Source organism: Astyanax mexicanus, chromosome 9 (assembly GCF_023375975.1).
Source record: "Astyanax mexicanus isolate ESR-SI-001 chromosome 9, AstMex3_surface, whole genome shotgun sequence".
NCBI lineage: Eukaryota > Metazoa > Chordata > Actinopteri > Characiformes > Acestrorhamphidae > Astyanax > Astyanax mexicanus.
Window position 1 is genome coordinate 20,958,651 of NC_064416.1, and position 27,606 is coordinate 20,986,256.

The 27,606-nt window shown below is 36.5% G+C and overlaps 2 protein-coding genes across 2 annotated transcripts in view; both read left to right on the forward strand.

The window, feature by feature from the left end:
- The window catches only part of nr1h4 (nuclear receptor subfamily 1, group H, member 4), a 192,904-nt gene that overhangs the window by 136,343 nt on the left and 28,955 nt on the right, over nucleotides 1–27,606 (forward strand). The window lies entirely within an intron of this gene.
- slc17a8 (solute carrier family 17 member 8) lies at nucleotides 4,225–27,073 on the forward strand. The gene is made up of 12 exons (XM_007250551.4): nucleotides 4,225–4,745; nucleotides 7,882–8,137; nucleotides 9,061–9,179; nucleotides 11,498–11,612; nucleotides 11,768–11,855; nucleotides 13,624–13,710; nucleotides 14,257–14,399; nucleotides 22,025–22,174; nucleotides 22,370–22,502; nucleotides 22,614–22,724; nucleotides 22,840–22,967; nucleotides 24,876–27,073. The coding sequence occupies exons 1-12, from the start codon at nucleotides 4,645–4,647 to the stop codon at nucleotides 25,224–25,226; spliced, it is 1,782 nt and encodes a 593-aa protein (XP_007250613.2). The 5' UTR covers nucleotides 4,225–4,644; the 3' UTR covers nucleotides 25,227–27,073.

Here is a 27,606-nt window from a genome sequence, read left to right on the forward strand (position 1 = left end):
AAATCCAGATTTTTTTTTCACTCACGTTCTTTGTGTACTGCCATGGATAGGGGCCCACTGACATTGAGAGTGTACAGGGCCCAGAATTTGCTGCTATGCCCCTGGCTGCACCAAGAGATGTGTGGTTATGAGAGAGAAGCACGTAGCGCATGCGTAAAAGCAAAAAGACGCGATTTAAATCAGATTTGGCACATTTACACATCCATGAAAAAATCATAGCTGGCCACAATGAGCAAAAAATCTGTAATGTGAACATAGACTTAGTCCTGCCCAAGAACCCTTTTTGGTGTATCGCAGTATTGTCATCCAGACCAGGAATTAAAGCCATTAATTACTCTTTAGAAGTAAAAATACTAGGGTTTAAAATACCTCTGTAGAAGTCTTGTAAAAGCATAAAATCAAGCTTTTTACTAAAGTAAAAGTGCAAAAGTACTGATTTTAAAAATACTTAAGGAGAAATCTGGTGTAAAATAAACTTGAGGTGTGGTGAAACGTCATAACAACAAGTATAAATCCCAGCATTCCAAAATACAATGCCAAAGCTCCCAACCGGCTTGCAATAGGAGCATAGCATTGCCCATGCAAAATATTTTTGCACTATTAACAAATTTCTCAGTGCCTTGTTTTAAATGTCAGGACCCTCTGAATTCTAGCAATGAAGTGTGAAGCCACGCTGAGCTTGTTATTGGTGTAAAAATAGTGTTTTCTTTGCATGGGCAACACTATGCCCCTATCACTTGCATTGTAAGTCTGTTGGGAGCATCAGTTAAAAATGACCAGATTAACAAAAGTCTTAAATGTGCCCTGAATGTAGAAATGTTTAAATCCAGATAAAAGACATTTCTTTTTTTCTTGTGCCTATGACTGACCTCTGGATTTTGTCATTTATTTGTATTGCGCTTTTTTGTTCATAAACTAAATTATACTTTTTATGGTTTTTATATATATATTTTTTTACTACATATTGTCTTTTGGTTCTTACCTTTTGAAGCACTTTATTTATTTGGTTTTAATTGTATGTCTTTAAATGACTATATTTGTAACTGTATTTGCAAAAAACTTTTTCAGGTGCTACAGCTCAGGAGTGTGTAATATTTTTGTTTTTTTATTCATGTATAGTACTTTGAGTTGATATTGTGTATGAAAGGTGTTGTATAAATAAACTTGCCTTGTCTTGCCTAGTTAGGAAACAAGTAGGCTATACATATTCGACAGCAGACATAGGTTCAGAAGCAGCATAAGGTTTGGAATGAGGAACAAGAATAGCTGTGAAATATCAAAAGACATTTGTTATTGTTTTGCCTCTTTTAGCATAATATGTTAGTGTAATATGTTTGTAAGATTTATTGTATGTCATTGAGTTTGGTGATATTTCGTTGTACCACTCAAAGCTAAATGTTACTACAGTGTTAGCATATTTTGTGACATTTATACTGTGTTTCTAATGTCATTTCAGCCATTATTTATTTGCAAATTAAATTGCTATACTTTCTTACTTTCTTTTTAATTTGAAGAACGAAAAATAATCATTAAATACATAGTCTTAAATTATATATGTTTGATATCTGTTACTTTATGTTCTTCATGTACATTTATTAAATTTCTTATAATTTAAATCCGAAAAGTTCACAATCATATTGTGTTGTACATTTCATGAGCAGTTGACACATCTTAAAACGAGCAATGCCCAAACCTGCACATCCTGAATGAGCCAGCACAGCATCTGCATCATCTATAAAGCAGACAGCACGACAGTTGGCACCTTTTAAGGCAAACATCACATAAATAGGCACACTAACATACAAATTGCTCTACAGAACATTGCTCTAACAGAATCCAACACACAAACCCGCTCAATCTACAACTGCCAATACACATTCAGAAACATCTCAAAAGAGTCAACATACAAATGGCAAACCATCTGGCACATCTTAAAGGAGGCAACACACCAACTGGCACATCTTAAAGCAGTCCCTACAAAAACATGAAAACAAACTGGCTCATCTTAGAGGAGCTGGCACACTATAATCACTGCAACCTAAAGCAGCTAAAACACCATCCAGCTCACCAACTGCCACATCTACTGCTCACCTCAAATACCCAACTTTCACCATGGAAGATTTAATTCACTGCAGCCTGAGTGCTGCTTTACCCAGTATGCAAATACATGGTCCTATGATCCAATGGGAGAGGTATTTTCCTTATCAGGGTTGCACTGCCCAAACATAATAAAATTCCCACCTTTATATAGATGTTTTTCTTGTTTGCTCTAATTAATAAAATGCAATAAAAAGGGAAATATTTTAAAAAGGTTGTTGAGATGTTACTTATTACCATTTCTCTTAGGAACCACTAGATGTCACACTGGTCCTTTAAACATTCTGTCCATTCAGACAGCCTGTGCTGTGTTACCATATTTCAGTATATTATCAGTAAATCATAAATAATTGAGACATCAGTTAAAATTTGTAATGATTACTCGTGTTTTACCCAGTGAAAAAACTTTGGTTGCACACAAAAAATGTGCATTAGGATTTACTGCTATTAAATGTAACAAAATATATATAGTAAATGTAATACTCACAATTCTTGGTGAATTAATTTATAATGTATTTAGTTAAAGTTCCTTTGTAACACACTCACTAAAGTATGTTTTACCTGCTATATCTTAGTAGATTTTACTTGAATAATCTAACACCCTATTTACCTTTGTATCTTCACTATTGGTTCCAGGCATAATTTATTTGCACAATGGGCATGTCTCTCTAGCACAAATTCACACTTCGTAGTAAAAAAACTACTGTAGGTAACAGTGTAGATTTTACTCATAATTCCCAATGCAGTTGCTTACTTGATTATTTTGTATAAATGTTACACAAATTATTTAACTTGTATTATATTTGAAGTTTTCTGTCACGTTCTTAGAACATTTTCTTTAAATGTCTTCAAACATTCAGGTAACATCACTGCAACTTCACTAGTGCCAGTGTTTTAATTTTTAATTTTGGGAATGTTACTTTTCATCATGTTTCCATAATGTTCTAATATTGTTGTGATGCATACCTTTATAATAAATGTCACACTTTTTCTAGGAACAATACAGGCTAACCTTTCTGTAACCTTTTTAAAGTAACTTGTCTTAATGACATCCTTAATTGTTGTACCGTTATTGTAAAGCGTAATCAATGCTTTATTTAACGATGGGGAAGACTTTGGGCCTGCCAGTGATTCTTATTAATTTCTGGCTGACTCCTGAAGCACTGCTGATGTTTATAAGTTTTGGGATGTATGGCCCTCTCTGGTGAGAATGGGTAATTGCACCGTGCATGCGAAAGAATAATTTTAAACTGGGGGGGTGTGATGCGGTCTCCTTTCAGAGTGGATGAATGTGATTCCAGGTTATGTTCAGACGGAGAGAGAGAGAGAGAAAGAAAAAGAGCGCTCAGTCAGAAACTTTACTCCTTCGTTTCTTTGCTTTTACTATGAGTGAATGAGCTACTGAGCTCTGAGTTTCCCCTTCTGAAGTCTCCATTGCTCCACCAGCCACTCACCTTCAGTAAAACTGAACTGTACATGTGACGGAAGTACGTAAAAACGTGTGACGTGGCCAGAAGAACTCAGAAAAGTGACCATATACCCCAGTTTTTAAAATGAATAAATTAGGCTTGTTCCAGCACACTGCTACCATGACACACAATATTCTGTCCCTTCTCCACTTACAAATGCTTCTGCTTTCAGTTTAGAAACAAAATAATACGGACTGCCACTTTAAGGCAGTTCTTCGAATAGCTTTGCATTGTGCCCCTAAGCACACACAACTGATGAATCATTTAAACCTCAATATCTTAATTTTTTACACATGCTACATTTTTCATCACTGACAGATTAGGAAAAGGGTACTGGTTTATACACCTTTGTTGCATTACTATGAACTTAAGACCAATTGACACTTTTAAACTGGAAAAAACAAGTTTCAATTAGCTTGTACACAGAGCTCGAAATCTTGCTTCAGTATTGATTGTTGGTTGTGATACTTTTGATCCACAGTGGCCTTGCTACACTAACGCAGGACGGCAGTGAGTCTCGGATCAGAAAGCTCCATCTCTGCTTACACCCGCACATATCGTCCAACACTGAGCCTGCCTGAACTAACTTCGCCTTCAATCTTTAATGACCTTAACCAGCCTGTCTTACTGCTCGCTCTAGATGGGACAGGCTCTGGAGGGAGGGAGGGGTTCTCACAGGTTCACAGGTATCTTCAGTATCTGTTGGGGCTGTGAGAAGGAAAGACCAAGCCGGCATCTTTCCTCCTTGGTTGGGTCCAAACATTCTGCAATGAGAGTTCAGTGAGAGCGAAGACTTCAGGCACCTACTGCCAAATCAAGACTCTCTGGACGTGCTTATTCACACCCATGCCAAGCGAAGGAGAATAGACGGGCACCCCATCACATCCCCATTTCCAGAGTCTCCAGCAAGTCCCTCCTCTCCCCAGTTTCTCAGCATCCCACCTCCCCTTCCAGCACACCTCAGTCAGCCCACAGCCAGGAGGAGGATGAGCATCAATGCCTAGTGGACATCTCACCTCATTGGCAAGGCTAGAGCCAGGTCTGTAAAAGAGCAGAGCAGCCAGAAGGAGGGAGAGCGATGCCGTTTGGGGGACTTGCAGGGCTGAAGGAGAAGGTGCTGAAGCCTGGGAAGGAGGAGGTGAAGAACACAGTGGGCGACTCTCTGGGGAACCTACAAAAGTAAGCTTGTTACCAGGCACTTCAATAACTAAGGAGATATTCTTCTGGGGTTATCAGTAGCCAAAGCTGCTTAATAAGGTTTTAGATTGGCTAGGGTCGGTTGTTCAGTAGCATATTTGAAGTTATCACTGGCTATTTTGTGGGGTAGATTTTCAGTAGTGTTTGACTAGCTATACTTGTTAAATGAGGTCTTTAAATAGCTCAGGCTGTTGTTCAGTGGGACTTTGAGAAGAAGCCAACACTGTTGACTAGATAAGGCTGTTTAGGATTTTTTTGTGTTTTGTGTTAGGTATGTTTTTTGGACTTGTTGAACCTGATCATTGGGGGTTTACAAGCTCAGGAAGATCAGTATAGATTTTGAATACATTTTAAGAAAACGGGTTGGATATAGAAAAGAGAAAGAGTTTTTTGGCTCTTAATGATTACTGGTGCTATACAGCATACTGTTGAACACCCCATTGGTTCTTTGAGTTGCAACAATGTCATATACAACATCAGCTTTTACTAAAAATTAACAATTAAGCGTGTATCACTTTGTTCAGTTATATTTTTGATTAACTGTGGCTGTTCAATAATGGATTGTGCAATATTTAATCTATAGATCATTTGACTGCAGGTCAGACAGTGCTGGGTGTTTTATAGCCTTTGATCAATACCTGTTATGTAATAAAGTGATGATGGACAATTTTAGTGTCAGAATATTAACCTTTTAAGTATACAGAGTTTCCTTTGATGTCTAACACAGAAAAATAGCCTACATTTCACAGGCTGCACCTGTTGACTAACACCTTCCTCCAGAATTCTCACAAATCATTGTGTTGTATTGTTTTATAATACTTTTTATGTTTGATCAAAATTATGTACAGAACATTTGTAATCTTGTGTTCAAATGTAGGTTTCATATGTCTTTTTAGTAAATTGACAGCATTCGGAAAACATTGGAAACAAAAACAAGCTAATATCCAAATTGTAAACTGACCACGCTATAATGTAAAATTCAAGAATGGTGTTTTGTTAGATATTACTCCCCATTTCTTATCTGATACATATTCACAAGTGTATAACAAACTCCATACGAATGGAAGATCGCTGTCAAAAATTGGACAGCTTGATAAGAAAGATAAAGAGAATAATTTCCTGTGCCTGGGTGATATTGCAGCATAAAAAATTCAGAGAGTGAAACTGCTAAAATTACCATCAAACTGGAAGGTTTAGAGTACAAACTTGTATTGTAAAGAATGGTGTATTACAGAGAACAATGAACGAATGTAAGTGAAGTAATCTTACACTACATCTATACTATGTTTATGTTATATTTATTTGTTTAAACATTAATTATATTTGCTCAATTGCTAAAATTAAAAAGTCCTTATTTGGTAGGATAATTTATGTCACATTAAAAGGTAACATTCACAGTGACGGTTATTAGGAAAAGTTACAGTAACAATTATATTTGTTATATTTGTTTAATTAAATACTGGAATAGAAAGGTGCCACACATCTGCTGTACACATTTATTAATGCAATGATCCTTAATGTTTCTACAGATGAGATCTCAGTAAAGTCTGGGTGGGAAACTGGGATAAAGTGTTTTTTTGACTGTGGGTCTATTGGGTATCTTGGCTTTTAATGCCATTTCTGAAACTAAAACCTGCACATTTATTTTTGATGTACAGTAATGAGAGTTTTTATAATAACTAGTTCTTCCCTCATTGTTTGAGAACAACACCAAGAAATATCCTGTTTCAGAAACTACTTGTATATCGTCCATAAAAATTCCAGATCTTGCTGAACAAAAAAGGAAAACACTAAAGGATAGCGAACAAGAAAGCAGCCTGTCTAAAAAGCTACTATCAATATTGGTGTATATGTTTTATGGTAATAGCCTAGACTTTAAAGTATATTACGAGAGCAGCCCTTGAGAAAGCATCCAGTCTTTCAGTCACTGCTCTAACCCTATTGAACCTGGAAGAAGAACTGTAAGTCCTTTTTTTACCCACAAACATCAGAGGAAGAGCGAGAGCTTGGCGCATTATAAAAAGCAACCTCTTTTGCAGCATTTCCAGTGTTGTGTTCAACTCTCTGAGAATGCACTCCATTCTCCGAGACAGGGAAACTCAGGTGTGCATTTGAGAGCAGACAAGATGAAAGTGGTTGCCATTAGGTGGAGGATAAGAGGATGGAGCAGGTGTGTGCAGACGAAAGGGAGGAGGGAGTGAGATACACACACTCTGCTCCATGACCTTTCTGCAGACACATCTTGATGCCCTCGCTGACCGATGTCAGGATATGCCTGTTGGAAAGTTGAGGACAATGAAAAATTTATACTACATGCTACATAGTACATTTAAAAAAATATGTAACCTACTAAACACTGAATTGAGTAAAAAACACTTTACAAAAGGTTTAGCAACAATAAATTAATATGTTAAATCAGCAAAAACAAAGAGTGAATTATAAACATTTACATTTAAGGTATTTAGCAGACGCTCTTATCCAGAGGGACTTACAACAGTGCTTTAATGTTACTTAAAATATCCAAAGCTAGTTTGTAGACAAGGATCAAGAGATACATAGAGCTTGATCATGTTTAGAACCCTAGGAACTCATTTTTTAAACAAGTTACTTTAAAAAGGTTACAGAAAGGTTAGCCTGTATTGTTTCTAGACATAAAACATAAATCTTTTATTAAGAATTTTCTTTAAATTGTTCTTGAGAATAGTCCTAACAAAGTGTCTACATCAGATATTTTCAAAGCACAGAATTGATCACTGCTGTGCTCTGATAATGACAGAACATGACCCCACTGTTCTAAATTGAACCAGTTTTGTCCCAAAAGGGAAAAATGACTTTTACATGTTTTTTTTTTTTTTTGGTAAATCAACAAACTGTGGTTGGACACCCTTGATCACATCTGTGGGGGCATCAGGATCTTCATCTCACTCATGGCCACTAGAGTTCTTGTTTCTAGCCTTGAATCTAAAGATCTACTGCTCTCTATTCATCAGCTCATTGACCTGAGTGAAGTAAAATCTGGGTTCGAGCTGAAACCTGCAGGAAGGTATAAGTATCTCTTAGTATTAGTGATGGTGATCACTGTCCTAAAACTGTGTCTCCTCCCTCCACCTCTCTGCAGGAAAATTGATGGGACTAACGTGGATGAAGAGGATCAGCTAGAGCTGACAGAAGATGGCCGGCCAGTGGCAGCCCCCCAGCGCAGCCCACCGTTGCTGGACTGTGGCTGCTTCGGCCTGCCCAAGCGTTACATCATCGCTATTCTCAGCGGTCTGGGCTTCTGCATCTCATTTGGCATTCGCTGCAACCTGGGCGTGGCCATCGTGGAAATGGTTAACAACAACACAGTGTACATCAACGGGACTCCTGTCATGCAGGTGAACAAAAAAAACACAAAAGAACAGAGTCATTTTTTATACTGGCATGAACGTGTTAGCATCATAGTGAATTGGTCAATAATGTTGAAAAATGTTGGATTATATCTAAACTAATTTTGGTTACAAAGCAGAGTAGATAATACATTTTAAAGTTTAGGATCAAAAGTTCTTATTTCAACGAAAATATTAGAACATTAATATTAAAATAAAGTGAGTATATAAAATAAGAAAAATAGTCGAAACATTTTGACAATTTTATTATCCATTTATCGTTGGGAATTGTATAAGATGACATTAATCTGTACTGCTGAAATCAGAGTTAACTGCAGGTTAACATATTTTAATGCATACACTGTGTTTTAGTCACTTCTCCTATTTGTGCCAATGTCTACAAGGGATATGAATGAGAAATGCATTTTTTCAGGAATTCTGTATTAAAATAGAGTATATGTGAACACAGAGTGTAAAAGAGAAGAAACCTGATGTAAAGGTCAGGTACCATTTAACATTGGTCAGAATGTGAAAACAACATCATAAATATGCTAATTAGTGCAGTAGTAAGATTTCTAGACTCTAGTTTCTTTCCATTGAAGGTAGGTTCTAACATCACAAAAGCAATACATTTAAAATGACTGTTTTTAATATCTTTACACCATTTCTAATACAAAATTCCATTCCTGACATTAACCGTTCAGCTGAGGTGATCAAGTTAAAGATAATCTGTTTTTTTATTTTAGCATAAAATGTCATCAGTGACCTTCAGTGTAGTAATCTACTGCAATTTCCTGTAATTTCCTGTGGTCTGAGGCAAGACCCCCCCCTCCCCCTTTTCTTTTTTTCTCTGTAATAAATGATTTCTTCTTCTTCTTTCTTAATCTGCTAACACTAACTACTGTTCTCTAATGTTGTGTCTGCTTCTCCAGCCTGCTCAGTTTAACTGGGACCCAGAGACTGTAGGTTTGATACATGGCTCCTTTTTCTGGGGTTACATTGTCACTCAAATTCCAGGAGGCTTCATCTCCAACAAGCTAGCAGCTAACAGGTAAGCTTACGATCATTATAACAAACTTTCTATTCTATTCTATTAGACAAAGTGTGCTTCACAAAGTATTTAAAAGTCTTTTCACTGACAGATTAATAACTAAAAGGACCAAAAGAGAAATAGCTCAGTATTCTGTATTATACAATGTAATTCCATCTGGCTGCTGTTTGTTGGGTGCATGAGCCCGGCTCCTCAGTCGGGGCTGTAAGGGTTAAAGAAGTGCGGCGTGTTGATGAGAGGTGCGATAGCGCTCCTGTAATAAAAGCCTCACAGGAAAAGAGGACATGAGGCTGACAGAGTTAATAATGAAAGATCCTGCTGCAGATCTCAAACAGCAGCCTCTGGAATATTACAAGTGTCACTTACACACTGTTTTGGAAAAAAGAGAGAATGGAGGGATGAAATAAATGGTGATAAAACAGAGGTGAATGAATTAAAAAGTGTCTCCCTTGTGTATGACTCATGTCGAGCAGGACCCTCTTTAATTTTTTCATTGGAAGGTCATCCAGTGCTAAAAAAAAACCTTTGTGCTTAAAGCTTTTTAATGAAGACATTTACTATCATACATTTAACAAGTCTGTGCATAAAGATATACAACAAATTTAAAGGTTCAGTAGGGTGTAAAACTGTATTTATCCTATTATAGTTAAATAATGAGAGTTTGCCTCTTCATTAAAAAGATAATTCAGCAGAACCATACCAGAGTAAAAGCTGAAACAGCCCAATTCCAAGCCTGTTACCCTAGTCAAAACTACCATTAAGTCAGTTTACTGCACACCAGACAAGCAGCACATCACCACTATAAGCTGCTGGTTACTGTAGACAGGTTTGGCTACAGACTCAGGCCTTCTAACTTATTTTTTGTGCCTGTGGAAAGGTGACATAACATGGATGGGAGGGGAAGGTAAAGCCAAGGAAACAAGCAGGTATCTTTGCTAAGCTAAACGACTAGCTACTCTGCTTTTACCATCACTTCTCTTCAATATGCACCCCCTGAAGAGCAAAAAAACTAAGGATGTCCACCAAAATTATTCTTCTGAGAATGGCAAAAATACTTTACAGCAAACTTTTTTTTATTTTAAGTCAAATTTAAAAAGACATTTCCCTGATACACAATGTATTGCAATATTTTAATATCAGCAGTAACATATTCTTAAAAACTGCTATTTAAACGCTATTTAAGGTATAGTACAGTGATTGTTATTAAAGCCCCCAGACTGAAGTCAACCCTTAAAATAGGATTCATGGCCTCGCCCACTTTGACTTGCGACCACCCACTGCAGAGTCATGGAGGGAGCATCACAGTGTTGTTAGCCAATCAGAGGCGATACATTTGCATGTCATAAATATTCATGAGTAAGAGCTGAAATCCTGCTTCCCCGCCACTCCTCCACCCAACTAAAACAGCCTTTTTCACAAAAAATGAATCACATGGCATTTATTCATATTAGAGGCCACTGCAGAAATAATTACAATACAATCACAATACAATTAAATATTTAAATATTGTCCAGCTCTATATTTAGGCTATTTTATACAACGATGAAAAAGAGGTAAATCTAAACTTATAGCAAAATGCTTTGTTTGTTGCTTTTCAATTTAAGACAAAAATATTAATTTCAGTGCTTCCCTAAACCAAACCTTATACTAGCCCTATATCATACTAGAACATATTTGAAGGTGAAATTAAAGGCACTGTGTGAGAATGCTAAACCCAATGAAGTGAATGGGTGCTAGGCTAAAAACTATACTGCCTACAATATATTTAGCTAACTAGCTAAGCACACCACACAGAGAAGACAGCGACACTCTCTGGTAAGACTTGTGAATAATTACAAAAATAATGGCAACTTTCTTGTGACAGGGTTAAAGACGAATATGTACTCTATTCTCTGTATGCTATGCTATTCTCAGTGGCTCCTGTGGGCCATCCCAGTGCTGAAAACCAGCCAATAAAATTAGAGCTCATAATTCTTTTTCACAAACCCTCTATTATTATTATAAATATATATATTTTTTTACACTTTTTACACATTAAATAATAACCTAAAATAAAGTAATAATATATAAAATACTTGTCTTCATGTACAAAATAAATATGCATTGCAATTTAAATAGGTTTTTTTTCATGTCCATTGCTATACACAAGAATCAGCACTGAGCTGTAGGTGTCACTAAATCACCATCAAATTATATTGTAATCATGTACAGTATAATTTGTAAGACAAAAGCTGTGTGATATTGTGTATGTTTAAGAACTGGTTATAGTTCTTTAAGTATAACTATTTAAAATATTCGTTCTCACAACTGTTTCTCAGGGTATTTGGTGCTGCTATTTTCTTGACGTCCATGCTGAACATGTTCATCCCGTCCGCTGCAAGGGTCCACTATGGCTGTGTCATGTTTGTGCGAATCCTGCAGGGCCTGGTGGAGGTCAGTTCTTTTTTTTTTTTTACAGTATAAAACTTTTTTCTTTGTTTAGATTTATATTTCTTCATTAACTCTTTTCTAAGATTTGAATATATTTCTTTGGAAGGGCTTACGTTTAACACAAAGTTTCCCCATAACTTTGTTTTTCCATATATCAGGGCGTCACATATCCAGCCTGCCATGGAATGTGGAGCAAATGGGCTCCTCCACTGGAAAGGAGCCGACTGGCCACCACCTCTTTCTGTGGTGAGTATCTGTGAGAACCTTCTCACTTTTGTGTTGTAGTCTCAATGTAGTGATGTGAAACAGTCCACATAGAGCCTTACTGTCCCCTACTATAGCCAGTCAAATGCTGGGAGGGAGAAGGTTGTTCTGTTTCGCAGATGTCTGTCTGTCACACACATAAATGCATTAAAAATAGCCATCTTTCTCAATAAAATGGTGCCATGACAACCCATTCTTCAACCCGCTCTTGACATCGCCTCTGAATGGAGATGGTGTGCATGCGGTGTCACCTTCTGCATGAGAAGAAGCTCTCACTCATTGATACAAATGAAGTAGCACACTCCCCTCCGCCCGAAGCACTCCCGCAGATGCCGTCCCACTTCAGACTCAAGTGTTTGTCAGTGCATCCGGTAATAACAAACATATGAAAACACTTTTTCATTAAAATCATACTATCTATAGCTGAGGAGCAGCAGAAATGGATTGGATACTTCATCACTGAAATGAGCTGTTGATGGGTTCTGTGTTCATTATGTTTATGACTAAGCTATAAGGATGAATATTAAAAGAATAGTCTTTGTTATTATGCCACCCAGAGTATATGGTTGGTTAGCACCTGCCCATTGGCTTCTATTATAAGTGTGTTTATTGTCAACAGGTTTTTCTCAATGGTTTAGAAGTTTTGAGCAATAATTGGCCACTGAAAAAAACTGTGTGCTATGTTGTCAAGACTTCTATAGCATACAGTGGCATGCAAAAGTTATATATATTTTTTGTTTGCTAAAAGTCTAGTGAGAAGGATTAAATCTAGTCCTATACTAAATTATAATTGCAACAAGAATCCCAATTCAAAATACTGTGTAATCCAAAACTATGTCCCAGTTTGGAAACTGCTCCAAATAGTCTTTCAGTTTTGTTGCAAAACACTTTTAGATCTGTACATTTTTTGACCTGGCTTGCATGTCTGCCCCCCAATAAAGCCATAAAAAAACTTCTGATTGCTACTCCTAAAGAGGTCTGTTGTGGATTTTAATGTTTTAAGACCATTTTTAGGACCTGCTATGATGTTTCCTTCCTGAATTTGAATCCTTGTGCCACTAGATGCAACATAAACCCAAGGCATTTTGTGTTTAACAGTTGGAAATGTGTTTTTTTCATGAAATTCTGCAGGCATATCTCTTCTGTTGAGAAGACATATCACTAACAAGCTAATTGACATCTGAGACCTTGGTAAAAGTTATCTGAGAGTTTTAATATTTTGGGACATTCAAACTTTTGACCACAATCGTACAAAACAACAATAAAACACTTTCATATTTCTTAAGATCAACTGACACAACAACTTAAACAAACTGACCAGCAGTTCTTGTCCCTGCTAAAATCAAGTTCATGCTGGTCAAACTGGTTGACCAGCTTAGCTCTTGACCAGTATATTGTATGCTTTGTTTAGTTCACCAAGCTAAACAACCAGTATGACCAAGATTGTCCATGAACAAATTAAAATAAAATAAATTAAACACTACTGTACAAATAACACCTTCCTTAACAGCATCTTCTACAAATTCATAATAAAATAACAGGCATTAGCACATCACATAAAAATAAATAATGACTAAACTATAATGGGGGAACAGTGGCAATTTTTCATCGCTCTCTGCAGCCACTGGAGGTCTCAGAATGATTGCGTGGGAGACATACTGTAATTACAAGTCAGATTAATTATTCTTAGTTTTCTCCTTCTCACTGATATACTAACCCTAACTACTCCCACGTGTGTTCTGCTTGGCAGGGTCCTACGCAGGTGCAGTGATTGCTATGCCTCTTGCTGGAATTCTGGTGCAGTATGTGGGCTGGCCCTCTGTCTTCTATATCTATGGTGAGATCTTTTCTCTAACACCAAGGACAGCTTTATATTAAGTATCAATAGACCTTATTTAAACATGGATGCTAAAGTTGAAACTATGTTCTATATCCAAATGTATAATAATACATGTAAATAAACTAGTTAAAGCGGCAATTAAATATTGAACCACTTGACCTTTAGATTCAGATTTTAGATACCAAACAATTCTTAACTGATTGACTGTGTCTGGGGTAAAAATTATTGTGTTTACACAATAGTTTTAATATGCATGAAAAAACCTATTAACAAGGCCACAGTCATCATGATGATTTGATTTGTATTACAGAGTAAAAAAACTCACCTTCTTTATTGACAATCAGTATTTAAAAATATAATTTAATGTGAAACTTATATAAAGTTATAAGAAGAAAATATTCTGTGAGGATCTAACAGTGCAAACTATTTCTTTGCGTTTCTTTGTATTTAAAGTTAACATAAAAAGTAGTTACAATACCGGTAACAACTCATTATCTTTTATTGAAATAAAAGTATTTGCATTAATCTTGGCTTTTTTATCAGGAGTGTTTGGAATTATATGGTATACCTTCTGGCTCCTGCTTGCTTATGACAGCCCAGCTGTGCACCCTACTATCAGCGATGAGGAGAAAATATACATCGAGACCACAATTGGAGAAGGCGCCAGCTTAATGAGCGCTACTGAGGTACAGCACCAGAAACTCCTATTAACTGTGGAAATAAAGACACAACCTAAAGGCCTATTCAGACGAGATTAGCTTTGGGAAATGGAAAATGTTATTTTACAACAGGAAGTATGTAAAATGTTTGACAGATGTCTGCATCATGACTTAGAAGGGAGTGGCTATTCGATTAATTCGATAATTAAATCATAGTATGATGTTGATTACTGATCTTCTGATTTGTTACAGACTTAAATGGCCCGGGGTAATGTATCTGTAGCATGCACAATGAAACTTAAAGGCCTCCTTGAGTCAATACATACTAATGAAAGGCTGTTAAACCTAAGATTTTACTCGTTATTTAAGGATTTAAGGATACTTTATTGTCATTCACATCCAGTGATGTCAGTAACGCGTTACTTCGCGTTACTCTAATCTGACCCTTTTTTCAGTAACGAGTAATCTAACGCGTTACTATTTCCAATCCAGTAATTAAAGTTACTTATTTAAATCACTGTGCCTTACTCTCTCTCTCTCCACCTCATCTCCTCCACACACACACACACACACACACACCGCTCCCTTACCCATTCCCCCTCCGCTGTTCCCCAATCACACGCGTCTCGCTTTCTCCCCTGTCTCTCTCTCTCTCCACCTCATCTCCTCCACACACACACACACACCGCTCCCTTACCCATTCCCCCCCCCCCCCCCCCCCTCCGCTGTTCCCCAATCACACGCGTCTCGCTTTCTCCCCTGTCTCTCTCTCTCGCGCTCGGCGTGTATGGCAAGCCAAATGGGTCAGAATTCGCCTGGGTCTGACGGCGCTTAAAGCGTGCGTAATACTTAAAAAACGCCGTCCAAAACGCCGTGCAGGGCTTACTTTTACGCCTTGGAACAAACGCGAGGCGCCGCCAGGCGTTTAAGAGCGTGTGGCGGCGCCAGGCGCTTACATAACGCCACCACGCGTTTTCATAACGCCTCCAGGCGTTCCATATGCAAAAACGGACAGAATATACATATCCCCTCCTTCTCCAAGCAGTTCAGCCCTCTGACTCTGTCAGGGAACTATATCTCCTGTTAAAATAAAAGCCCCCAAGTGCTTCAAATGTCTGCTGTGTTATTAGATGAGCTAGATTCATGTATTTCTGGCTAAACTGGGCTTTGCAAAATGTAGTCCCTGATTAAAACATAACAAAATGTAATCAAATGTACTTATTTTTTATCAACTCTTTCATTGCTGGCCTATTTAGTAATCATGTTTAATTTGTCTGATGCCGCAAGACCTGAGCCAGCAAACACACACACACACACACACACACACACTCTCTCTCGAAGGCATTGGGGATTTTAATAAAACGCGCAATACAGAGACCACCACAGCATACAGAATGAATGCATAAATGGAGAAATTAGGAAATCAACCGGACACACAAAATCCAGCAACACATTTAGCAGATCTGTGTAGAGATTCTATACGTTTTAGGGTCACTCTTAAAAAAATAAAAACTGTTCACTATGAGATCGTAATATTCCGAATCATTCAGTATTCAAGGTATTCCTTAATTAAATTGTTTTTGATCATGGTACATCCTTATATTCTTTTTTGCTTTCTTACTTTTTAAATAAAAGCCCTTTTTGTATCGCTGCCGCTCAAACGGGCAGCGTGGGTCTAAAATGAGCCACATTCATTTTCTATGCTACTTCAAGTATGGCTGTGTGGTTCTATGATATATTTTAGCAACGCATTAATTCCGTCGTTCAGAATTTAATTGACGAATTTATGAATGAGTGTTTCTTTTGCACAAATCTTCATTTTCATTCTCCTTACACAGGTTTACACACACGGGTCAGACACAACGCACATGAATTTACCATTTCACAGCTCAGCACAGCTCCCTCAGTACTGTTTTACGATAACATCACCTTAGAAAATATTTGATGCCACTAGTGAAAGATAACTGTATATAATATTTGATTAGGATTAGGTTACCATTAGAGTGAGAATATTACCTGTCAGAAAGTTACAAGTACTTATTATTAGATGTTGACATATTCTATTTTAGTTAGCTTAATATACTGTAGTACTTTGTTAGGCCATTTAGCTACAGGGTGTGTTTATAATAATGTTCTTGGTGACAGTAACTGAAATATTTTATTAATTTAAAGAATAAACATTTTTAATAAAATAAATAGTACAGTCTAATATAGGATAATGATAATAATAATAATAATAATAATAACAATAATAAACGTTTTATGTAGAACATTCAAACAAAACATCTGTAAATCTTTTGGATTTTGTAAATAATAGTAGTAGTAATAATAATAATAATAATAATAATAATAATAATAATAATAATAACACGCTTTAGCAATTGTGCCCATTTTTACGAGCAGGCGTCCTACAGCGATCATATTTTTCCTGAATCCTAAATAAAAATGCAAAACATATTTATAATGCGTGCAGAGTAGAATATTTTCGCTTTGTTTAAGTGCGCAAACTAAATTTTTCCCGCACTTTATTTACCGCGGTGGTTACGCAAAAAAAAAAAACGGTAAAACATTTAATTCAGGGCCGGAGTGGGCCCTTTTTTCAGCCCGGGAGTTTCGTGCCCAAATCCAGCCCATTTTTTCCATGGAGCAGGAATTTGAATAAATAAAACAGCAGCTAGATCTTACAATGCCTTTTTATTACATATAAGTACAAGTATATGTTGGTAAGTTAACAGAACACCCTTCACCTAAACACGTTTAATTCCAATTTAAATCAAATAAAGTTTTAAAAGGTAATTAATTTGACTTAAAAGTAGTGCTGGGCGATATGGGAAAATATTATATATATATATATATATATATATATATATATATATATATATATATATATATATATATATATATATATATATATATATATATCACAATAACGATATATATCATGATATACCACATTTATATAAATCAATTATAAATAAATTAACAAACACGAAACTGAGGGTATTTAATCTGTAATTTCAGTTCGTTTTAGTTTTTTTTCTTTTAATCACCGTTTTTATTCGTTTCAGTTAATGAGAAGTTTCGTTAACAATAAGACTTGGTTACTTAGCTATATGGTGATTATCATGCAATAGCTTTATATAAAATTAAAATAGTATTAAAAAACAGATGACATCACAGACTATTTCCTGGAGCCCGACCAGCTGAGGAAAGTGATGCGCTCATCTGCGCGTTTGAAGCTCTGCAGGTGGATTAATATGTGCGCGGCTCGCGGGGATCTGGCGCTAATTCTATTGCTTTGGGGCTGCATGACATTCAGTCTCTCAGTCTGCCAGTCAGACTACAGTGTCAGCATATATCAGGTGCGTTTTCGTACAGGACAAACCATTCAAACATGCGAATGAGATCTCAGCACCTGATTAAAAAAATCACACAGTGTCTGTCTGGCTTAAAATTAGATACAGCTTATATTATATTATAATTAATAAATAAATATTCATTTAAAAGACCAGGGAAACGTTCTGTATGCTAACAAGCTAGAAGCTAATAAGCTAATAACAACATTTAATAAAAACAGAAAAATAGATGTAAAATAGGAAAATAACCAACTAAACTAAGCTCAAAATGCTAAAAGAAATATAATCTAACGAATTCTAAAAGATCAAAATGAAATAGTGAATCCTCAAAGCAGTAGCTTAAAGACAGAATATAAAGCTTTACCATATTCAAAATCTTAATTCTAATAAACAAGGCATATTTCGCCCTAAATGTTTATTTCCTGAAAGGACATACAGCTAAATAGGCTAGATACTGAAAAGCAGAGATTCTAGGCTTTAAAATTAAAAAAATAATTATTCATAAACACAAAAAGATATTAACTATGACATATTTCTGGCCCGTCGGCGGGCCAGGGCGTGTTAAGAGGTTAATGATGTGTATTGGGCTCTACAAAATAAACTACGCTAAATCGACATTGCAAACGTTGCCCAATAGCTGACGATTCAAGATTATTTCCATATCTCTGTTTACCGGCTGCAGCTGAAGTCTGTCTTCTGGAAAACAAGTTTGTTAATTTTGCACATTTGGCTGCTTCTTCTTCCATCTTCTTTCTTTTTTTAATCTGGCCTTTTCGGCTCCACCTGGCCTCTTTTTACCCTCCATCACAGTCGTCTGACGCTTTGTGCTATTCTGTTGCTGCATTTAATTTGATCGCTTCAGAAAAGACCACTGGTGGACGCAACCAACTCAAACATTTGGGAGAGGAGAATTCCCTCAGATGGTTAAACCCGACGTAGGGGCTGTGTTGTCAGACGAATAGAGAGTGCATACGTAGTTGAATGGCAATGAATGCAAGAATAAGATTAGAGAAGTGAGGGTAAATAATTTTTTTCCGTCCAACCGGCCCAAACTCGCCCCGGCCCATCGGGAATCCTCCCGATTAGCCACTCCGGGCTTGTTTAAATAATTTATTAATTCAATATAATAATAATTATATCAATATAATAATAATAATAATAATAATAATAATAATAATAATAATAATAATAATAATAATAATATCAAATTATATTAATAATAATAATAGTAATAATAAAAGTGTGTGTGTGTGTGCAGTTTTAAAAAAATCTACAAAATATTCAGAATGCTAACTAAAATAGAATATGTCAAAATAATGTCAATATTATTATTATTATTATTATTATTATTATTATTATTATTATTATTATTATTATTATTATTATTATTACCATTATCCTATATTAGACTGTACTATTTATTTTATTAAAAATGTTTATTCTTTAAATTAATAAAATATTTCAGTTACTGTCACCAAGAACATTATTATAAACACACCCTGTAGCTAAATGGCCTACAAAGTACTACAGTATATTAAGCTAACTAAAATAGAATATGTCAACATCTAATAATACGTACTTGTAACTTTCTGACAGGTAATATTCTCACTCTAATGGTAACCTAATCCTAATCAAATATTATATACAGTTATCTTTCACTAGTGGCATCAAATATTTTCTAAGGTGATGTTATCGTAAAACAGTACTGAAGGAGCTGTGCTGAGCTGTGAAATGGTAAATTCATGTGCGTTGTGTCTGACCCGTGTGTGTAAACCTGTGTAAGGAGAATGAAAATTAAGATTTGTGCAAAAGAAACACTCATTCATAAATTCGTCAATTAAATTCTGAACGACGGAATTAATGCGTTGCTAAAATATATCATAGAACCACACAGCCATACTTGAAGTAGCATAGAAAATGAATGTGGCTCATTTTAGACCCACGCTGCCCGTTTGAGCGGCAGCGATACAAAAAGGGCTTTTATTTAAAAAGTAAGAAAGCAAAAAATAATATAAGGATGTACCATGATCAAAAACAATTTAATTAAGGAATACCTTGAATACTGAATGATTCGGAATATTACGATCTCATAGTGAACAGTTTTTTTTTTTAAGAGTGACCCTAAAACGTATAGAATCTCTACACAGATCTGCTAAATGTGTTGCTGGATTTTGTGTGTCCGGTTGATTTCCTAATTTCTCCATTTATGCATTCATTCTGTATGCTGTGGTGGTCTCTGTATTGCGCGTTTTATTAAAATCCCCAATGCCTTCAAGAGAGAGTGTGTGTGTGTGTTGGCTGGCTCAGGTCTTGCGGCATCAGACAAATTAAACATGATTACTAAATAGGCCAGCAATGAAAGAGTTGATAAAAAATAAGTACATTTGATTACATTTTGTTATGTTTTAATCAGGGACTACATTTTGCAAAGCCCAGTTTAGCCAGAAATACATGAATCTAGCACATCTAATAACACAGCAGACATTTGAAGCACTTGGGGGCTTTTATTTTAACAGGAGATATAGTTCCCTGACAGAGTCAGAGGGCTGAACTGCTTGGAGAAGGAGGGGATATAATCCGTGTATCATTCGTTCATTTGATATTCAATTGAGAATCAAAATCGGAAAATTAAAAAACCAATTCGTTTTTTCGTTTTTTCGTTTTTGAATATAATACCAAAAAACGAATAACGGCTTGTATTTTGTATTTTTATTTGGTTATCCAAACAAAAATTGGAAATTTAAAAAACGGACCAGGAGCCGAATTTGATTTTGATTTTGAACTTGACCCATTTGTGTGCCCCGGAAGTTACCGATTTGTTTATTCTTGGTGGGTTTCTGTTGCGCGGGAGTTCACTGCAGTGTTATCTACACAGTCTGTATTGCTGTAGGCAGCATGGCCGGACTGGAACCACATTCTGGCCTAATTAAAGATCTTTTTGAAGGTATTAACTAAATATGACATTTAGCTACGGAACGTTAGACAAACACCTGAAAGATCCTGCCGATTTTTTCTGTTGTCATATCGTCTTCTTTCACTGCAACGCGTTTAGTTCCTCTGAACAAGATAAAACTCTCCATCCTCAACTCCATCCAAAGCCTACAGCAATACAGACTGTGTAGATAACACTGCAGTGAACTCCCGCGCAACAGAAACCCACCAAGAATAAACAAATCAGTAACTTCCGGGGCACACAAATGGGTCAAGTTCAAAATCAAAATCAAATTCGGCTCCTGGTCCGTTTTTTAAATTTCCAATTTTTGTTTGGATAACCAAATAAAAATACAAAATACAAGCCGTTATTCGTTTTTGGTATTATATTCAAAAACGAAAAAACGAAAAAACGAATTGGTTTTTTAATTTTCCGATTTTGATTCTCAATTGAATATCAAATGAACGAATGATACACGGATTGGATATGTATATTCTGTCCGTTTTTGCATATGGAACGCCTGGAGGCGTTATGAAAACGCGTGGTGGCGTTATGTAAGCGCCTGGCGCCGCCACACGCTCTTAAACGCCTGGCGGCGCCTCGCGTTTGTTCCAAGGCGTAAAAGTAAGCCCTGCACGGCGTTTTGGACGGCGTTTTTTAAGTATTTCGCACGCTTTAAGCGCCGTCAGACCCAGGCGAATTCTGACCCATTTGGCTTGCCATAGGCGTGTCTTTAGTTTCCGCCCGTTTTCGTTTTTGGCCAGTTCTCGGGCGAAAACTCTTTATAAATTATATATATAAATATATATATAAACATTTACAGTTGACCTGAGGATTATGATTTTAGCTAGAGTTTAGTCTAGAGTTTTAAGGTTATTATGGATTTAACACAAAAAACACAACAGCAAATTCATGACTTATATTTTAAAATGTTATTCAAGAAATCAGATCATAACAATTTATATGGAATTTAAAACATTATAGTAAAGCATTTGGTTAAATGGTTGTAACAGAACTGTAAAAGCAAAAAAGTACACTTTTAAAAGCAGCTTGTTTTATCTCAAGCACTAACCCAGCACACCTACATTCTGTGAATAAGTGCTCTGATGCTGTCAGGGTGTTCAGTATGTGTCACTTTTATAAGGATTTGAGAGTTAAAAAGAAGGAAAGAGTGCTATAAGGAACTGTACACAGCTTTTAAAGGGTCTGTAATGCATACACCACTATTAGTTCTTTTGGGTTAAAACATGTTCTGTGTTTTTACTAATTTTCTTATTACTAAATATTTGCACTGAAATTAATTTCACATGTTTTTAGAAGATGAATATTGTACTTTAATTGTTAATGACATCAATTCTTCACAGAAATTTAAGACTCCATGGCGGCAGTTCTTCACCTCCATGCCAGTCTATGCCATTATTGTGGCCAACTTTTGCCGGAGCTGGACCTTCTACCTCCTGCTCATCAGCCAGCCTGCCTACTTTGAAGAGGTGTTTGGCTTCCCTATCAGCAAGGTGAGTCCTGAGCTTTACCTGTAGAACAGCATCATTTAGCATTTATTGTAGGCCATCAATGAAGCATTGTCAACTAGCATGTATTTAAAATAGCAACATTTACACAAATAAGTTGAATAGATAACAAAAGTAGGTCTTTTTACCTGCTAAACAAGATGCAATGCAAATAAACTTTTAAAATGTGCTACTTCTTAGGTGGGCATCCTGTCAGCTGTACCCCACATGGTGATGACCATTGTTGTGCCAATTGGTGGTCAGCTGGCTGACTTCTTGAGAAGCAATAAAATCCTTTCGACCACAACCGTGCGCAAGATCATGAACTGTGGAGGTTTGTCCATCACCCTATGTGATAAAGACAGTACAACAGTGTGAATGAAAGCTGTGAGAGAAATGTGAATAAGATGAACCAGTGGGCTTTTCCTCTACATGTGGCTCTCAGGTTTTGGAATGGAGGCCACATTGCTCCTGGTGGTGGGATTTTCACACACACGTGGTGTAGCCATCTCGTTCCTCGTCCTGGCAGTGGGCTTCAGTGGTTTTGCCATATCAGGTTAGAGTGAGACTGACTGTGAATAATCAGAAGATTCTCGATTTAAAATATCTCTATACCATATCATTCACTGATGCTCATTCTAGATTTATATGACGTGTGTTACTTTTCCCAGGTTTTAACGTCAATCACCTGGACATTGCTCCTCGCTATGCCAGTATCCTGATGGGAATCTCCAATGGTGTAGGCACTCTGTCTGGTATGGTGTGTCCTCTGATCGTGGGAGCTCTGACAAAACACAAAGTGAGTACTGGATATGTACATTGTATGTATAGCAAAGAACATCACTTGCTGCAGTTTTCTCTGTCTAACTATTCTTTGGCAAATTGTCTAAGATACAGAAACACCTTCTCATTCAGTGTTTTTATTTTTATATATTTTTTCTACATTGTAAACAAATACTGAAGTCATCCAGACTATGAAGGAACACATAAGTATTCATGTAGGATTAAATTTAAATGTGTTTAGGTTCTCTTATCTGGGGTGCTGTTAATTTGCGTTTTTGAGGCTGGTAACTATTTCCTGGGGCAGTCCTGATGAGAGCCAGTTTCATCATAACATTTTTGATGGTCTTTGTGACTGCACTTGAGGATACTTTCAAAGTTATTGCAATGTTTCAGATTGACTGACTTTCGTTTCCTTAAGTATTTTTTTTATTTACTTAGCTGAGTAGTTCTTGCCATAATATGGATTAGAGCTTTACTCAAATAGGGTTGTTCACCAACTCACAACTTTACAACTACATTTTGCTTCAACAGTATCACAAAGTCCTAATATCTTCAAAATGTCCATGTCAAAATAAACCTTCATTCTTTCAGTGAAAGTGCAAAAATATCTTGGAGTATTTCAATTGGTCTATTCAGCATGAATTTAGACAAAGTCCAACTGTCAGATTGACAGATAACAAAAATAAATGCATCACGATTTGATATACTTTATCATGTCATAAAAAAAATTTACTCTACATCCTAGGAGCCTCGGGTCTTCCATTTTTCTTTGAGAACGCCTTAATCTTTCCACCTACTGAGGTGTGCAGCTTTTGTGTATTGTTAATGACTAATTGTCTTTCTTGGTTTATGTTGCAAACCTGAGACAGCCATTCACAATTCCTCTCCACAACATTCAGAGAATTTGAACATTTAAACATTTCTCTCCAGGGAGGCAACCCAAGTGCTTGTGCAGTATCGTGTCATCTCAAGACTTGACTACTGTAACTCAATCCTGGCTGGTCTTTCCATGCATGCCATCAGGCCCTAGCAACTGACCCAGAATACATCAAGTCGACTCGACTTCAACCTGCTGACGTTTAGCCATGTTGCTGCATTGTGGCAAACATTTTACTTTGGCTGGATTCACCATCTCTCAGGAATCTGAGTGTTTATATGGCATATGGCAGCTAAAGACCCAACTCTTTTAAAATCAGTTAATAAAGCACTAATATTGATTAGAGCTTCTACTGCATTATTATATCTTATTGTTTTTCTATGGGGTTTGCATAGTTTAGTAGCCTCAACATTCAGGAATGTCTAGGATTTGAGGAATAGTGAATTGCTTGCAAATTATTGCATTATGATTATTCTGTGGCTCATTTCTGGAAGTCTCAGTATATCCCTTAGCTTTAGATATCCCTAGCTTTAGATGTCCTGAGTATTGATTGAGCACTTTTGTAAGTAACTCTGGATAAGAGGGTGTGCTTAATGCTATACACATAAGTGTAAATGTATTTAATAACAGCACTAAATGTATTTTTAAAATGCAAAACAAAAGAACCAGTGTAAGATCATTCCAATAGGACTTTCACTTTAAATAAAAATGTAGTGACGCCATGTCTACATTGATAAGTACCATTAAAAAATCACTGAAAACACTAAAAAAGCTAATAGGTCAGCAGGCTCTGTAAAAAGAGTGAGTTACAGCAGAATGGTGGGGCCAAATAGGGGGGGGATTATTATTTTTTTATTATTAAACAAACTATTAAATTGCTATGGTAACATTTCCAGGTTAATCGCGTGCAGTAATGTGTTAACGTTGACAGCACAAGTCTTTCACTTTATATTCATATGTGCATTATTCTATTCAATACTGTTGAAGTAAAATTCTGTACACCACTTACTGCTGTAATTAAGACTTTCATTTCCCTCTCTTTCACAGACCCGCCTGGAGTGGCAGAACGTGTTTGTGATTGCCTCCATGGTGCATTACTGCGGGGTCATCTTTTACGCCATCTTTGCATCCGGGGAGAAGCAGGACTGGGCAGATCCAGAGAGTACCAGTGATGAGAAGTGTGGCATCATCGGAGAGGACGAACTGGCTCTGGAGACAGAGCCCGGCAGTGACAGCGCCCTCGCCACCAGCAAGATGAAGTCCTACGGAACCACCTCAGAAAACTCAGCCAGCCGCAAGAAGGGCTGGAAAAAGAAAAGGGGGGTGACCATGCAGGAGGACGAGGAGAAGAATTCATACACTTATGAGAACGGGGACTATCAGGAGCATTATCAATGACACTTCATGGGTTCATCATGAGCCCAGGACTGCTCTCACCTCACTGGTGTGCCTGTGAGGTGAAGATTATTGAGTAACTGGTAATCCATCCAATCCTCCAATCCATGGGACATTACCCACGTGACTGCAATATATCAAACTTTTTTTTTTGCAAATCATTATATTTTGACTCGTCACTTTTCACCCCCTCTCTGATCTGGCGTAAAAATTAAGTAAAAGTGGGCTGTGGGTGTCTGTTGCCGTGTAATGGACTTTATTTCGAGATATTGGTGGTTTACACTCGTAGGAAACGCCCTGGCTATTTCTTTGGAAATTGAAATTACTTAAATAAATAAAATATTTAAAAAAGGAAAAGACACCTGAAATAATGTCAGAAGTCACATATAACAACTTAATGGACTTTCTCCATTTGATATGCATTTTTTTGTTTCATTTCGATTTTTTCTTGCCTATTGTTGTGAGCCTAGGGTTTGCAGTCCTGACCCTGGAGTAGCTCTGCCCTGCCTCTGCCCTGTTCTCTACACACCTTTACTATAAAAAAACTGTGAAAAGCTAATCAGTATAACACATTTCTTCTCTGCTTTTGTTGGAGCAGTCATTGTCTCTGCTGTCCAGAGAAGACTTTATGGAACACTGGTTTATGGTTTGGAACACTGCTCTGAGGAATTGATTACTTTGCTATTAACATTTTGAAACAAACATTTAAAGAAGAAATGTTTAGTCAGTCAGTTTATCTTTCACTTACATTATAATTTAAAGTTAGGTCATTTTGGACTTGTTAAAAAAAAACCAAAGATGTAATGTTACTTCCTTTTTAAAACTAAACATGGTTGACATAAAACTTTAAGTTAAATGGGCATCATGTAATAGGTTTACATGACAGGATGTAATATTTGCATTCTGTTAACTTGCTATTTGATGTTCAGTTAACACAAACTTTTAAGTCATCCACAAATTCTATTAATTACTTTGCAAATGACTTTTTTTTAATAAAATTTAAATTTAGGGAAATAGAATTCTACACTGTAAAACAGGAAAGCATCCCCCAAATGTTAAGTGGCTCAACTTAACTCAGCTTTTGTCAAGGCTTTTTTAGTCAATCAAATTGATTAAAATAATCTTTCAAATCTTTCAAAATGTGCAATATTTGTTATTTTTGTGGTTTGTTTCCTCTTCCATTAAAGTAGCTAATTAGCCAGTCATTTTTGAGAGGAAGTGGGCGTGGTGTTAGTGCTTGAAAAACACTAAACGGTGCAGAGCAGGATTACTCCAAGACCAGGGTTGGGAAGCACTGATGTAAGCTATGCAATAAAAGGCAAATACTGAATGTGTTAGAGAATTATAAACAGTTTTAGAGGGTCATGATGAACATGCATGTTGTTGGGTAACTTTATCTGACCAACACTTCTGGCAAAGGACAAAAATCACCTGCCATCACTTCATGCTATGGTTTAGTGTTGTGCTGTGGAATTTATGTGACTGGTTGGATGAGAAAAGAGGAAAGAGGAAGGAGGAACACTGTATCCATATAAATCCATACAGCATTCACATTCAGCATTAAAATTCAGTTCACAAATTACATTTGTGGAAATCTGGAAAGACTCTGGAAAAAAAGAAAATCATCAGCAATGTAGTCTAAAAAATGTAGGTTCTTTTAAATCTGTTTCGGTGTTCAAAACCAGCAATGTGCCTCCTTATTTATTTTTTTGAAGCACGGCTTCAATCTGTTATCAAAGAAATTTAATTGCTTAAATGGATATAAAGGTATTTATTTCTGTAACTGCAGCTTTTACTGTGTGTATGAATGTTTCATTTGAGGAGAATAAAGTAGATGTTTTCAAATGCCAGTTTATAAACTCTGTATGCGTTTATGTGTAGTTCAGTAGTTTCTACAGCTCTATAACTATCACTAACGATTGCAGCGTTTAGAGAATGTCTGTTAGTCTTATTAGTATGCTTTACACTATTAATGAGCCGAGTGTGGAAAGAGTGATGCTGGAGTAACTGGAGCCTCTATCTGCTCGAGCTGTTCACGTTATCATGCTGTTCTGGTTAAGAGTGGCTGAGCTTGTTTATGCTGACTTGCTTAAATTGGCTCACTCTGTCATTGTTAAGAGCTGACCCCACTCTGCTGCTTTCCGTCATGTAGAAGTATTCTTTATAAACATCCTTCACTTTATCGCTCTTCAAAGCTGCACTGAACATTCACAGCAAGCAGCAAACTACATCACACTCACATTTACCAAATGAGTGGAGTGTTAGAATGAGCCATGATTCTTTATTCTGGAAGATTAAGAATCCTATCACAATAAAAAATATTAAGTCAGGCCAGCTAAAATAAGGATGATGATTACCGAGAACTTACTTTTTGAGTTCAGCC

Excerpts from the sequence above, each read along its gene's own strand:
- slc17a8 (XM_007250551.4), top strand. The coding sequence starts at position 4,645 with ATGCCGTTTGGGGGACTTGCAGGGCTGAAGGAGAAGGTGCTGAAGCCT. Across the intron at positions 22,725-22,839 it reads CAGTGGTTTTGCCATATCAG|GTTTTAACGTCAATCACCTG; the intron begins GTTAGAGTGAGA and ends TACTTTTCCCAG. Across the intron at positions 22,968-24,875 it reads GAGCTCTGACAAAACACAAA|ACCCGCCTGGAGTGGCAGAA; the intron begins GTGAGTACTGGA and ends TCTCTTTCACAG.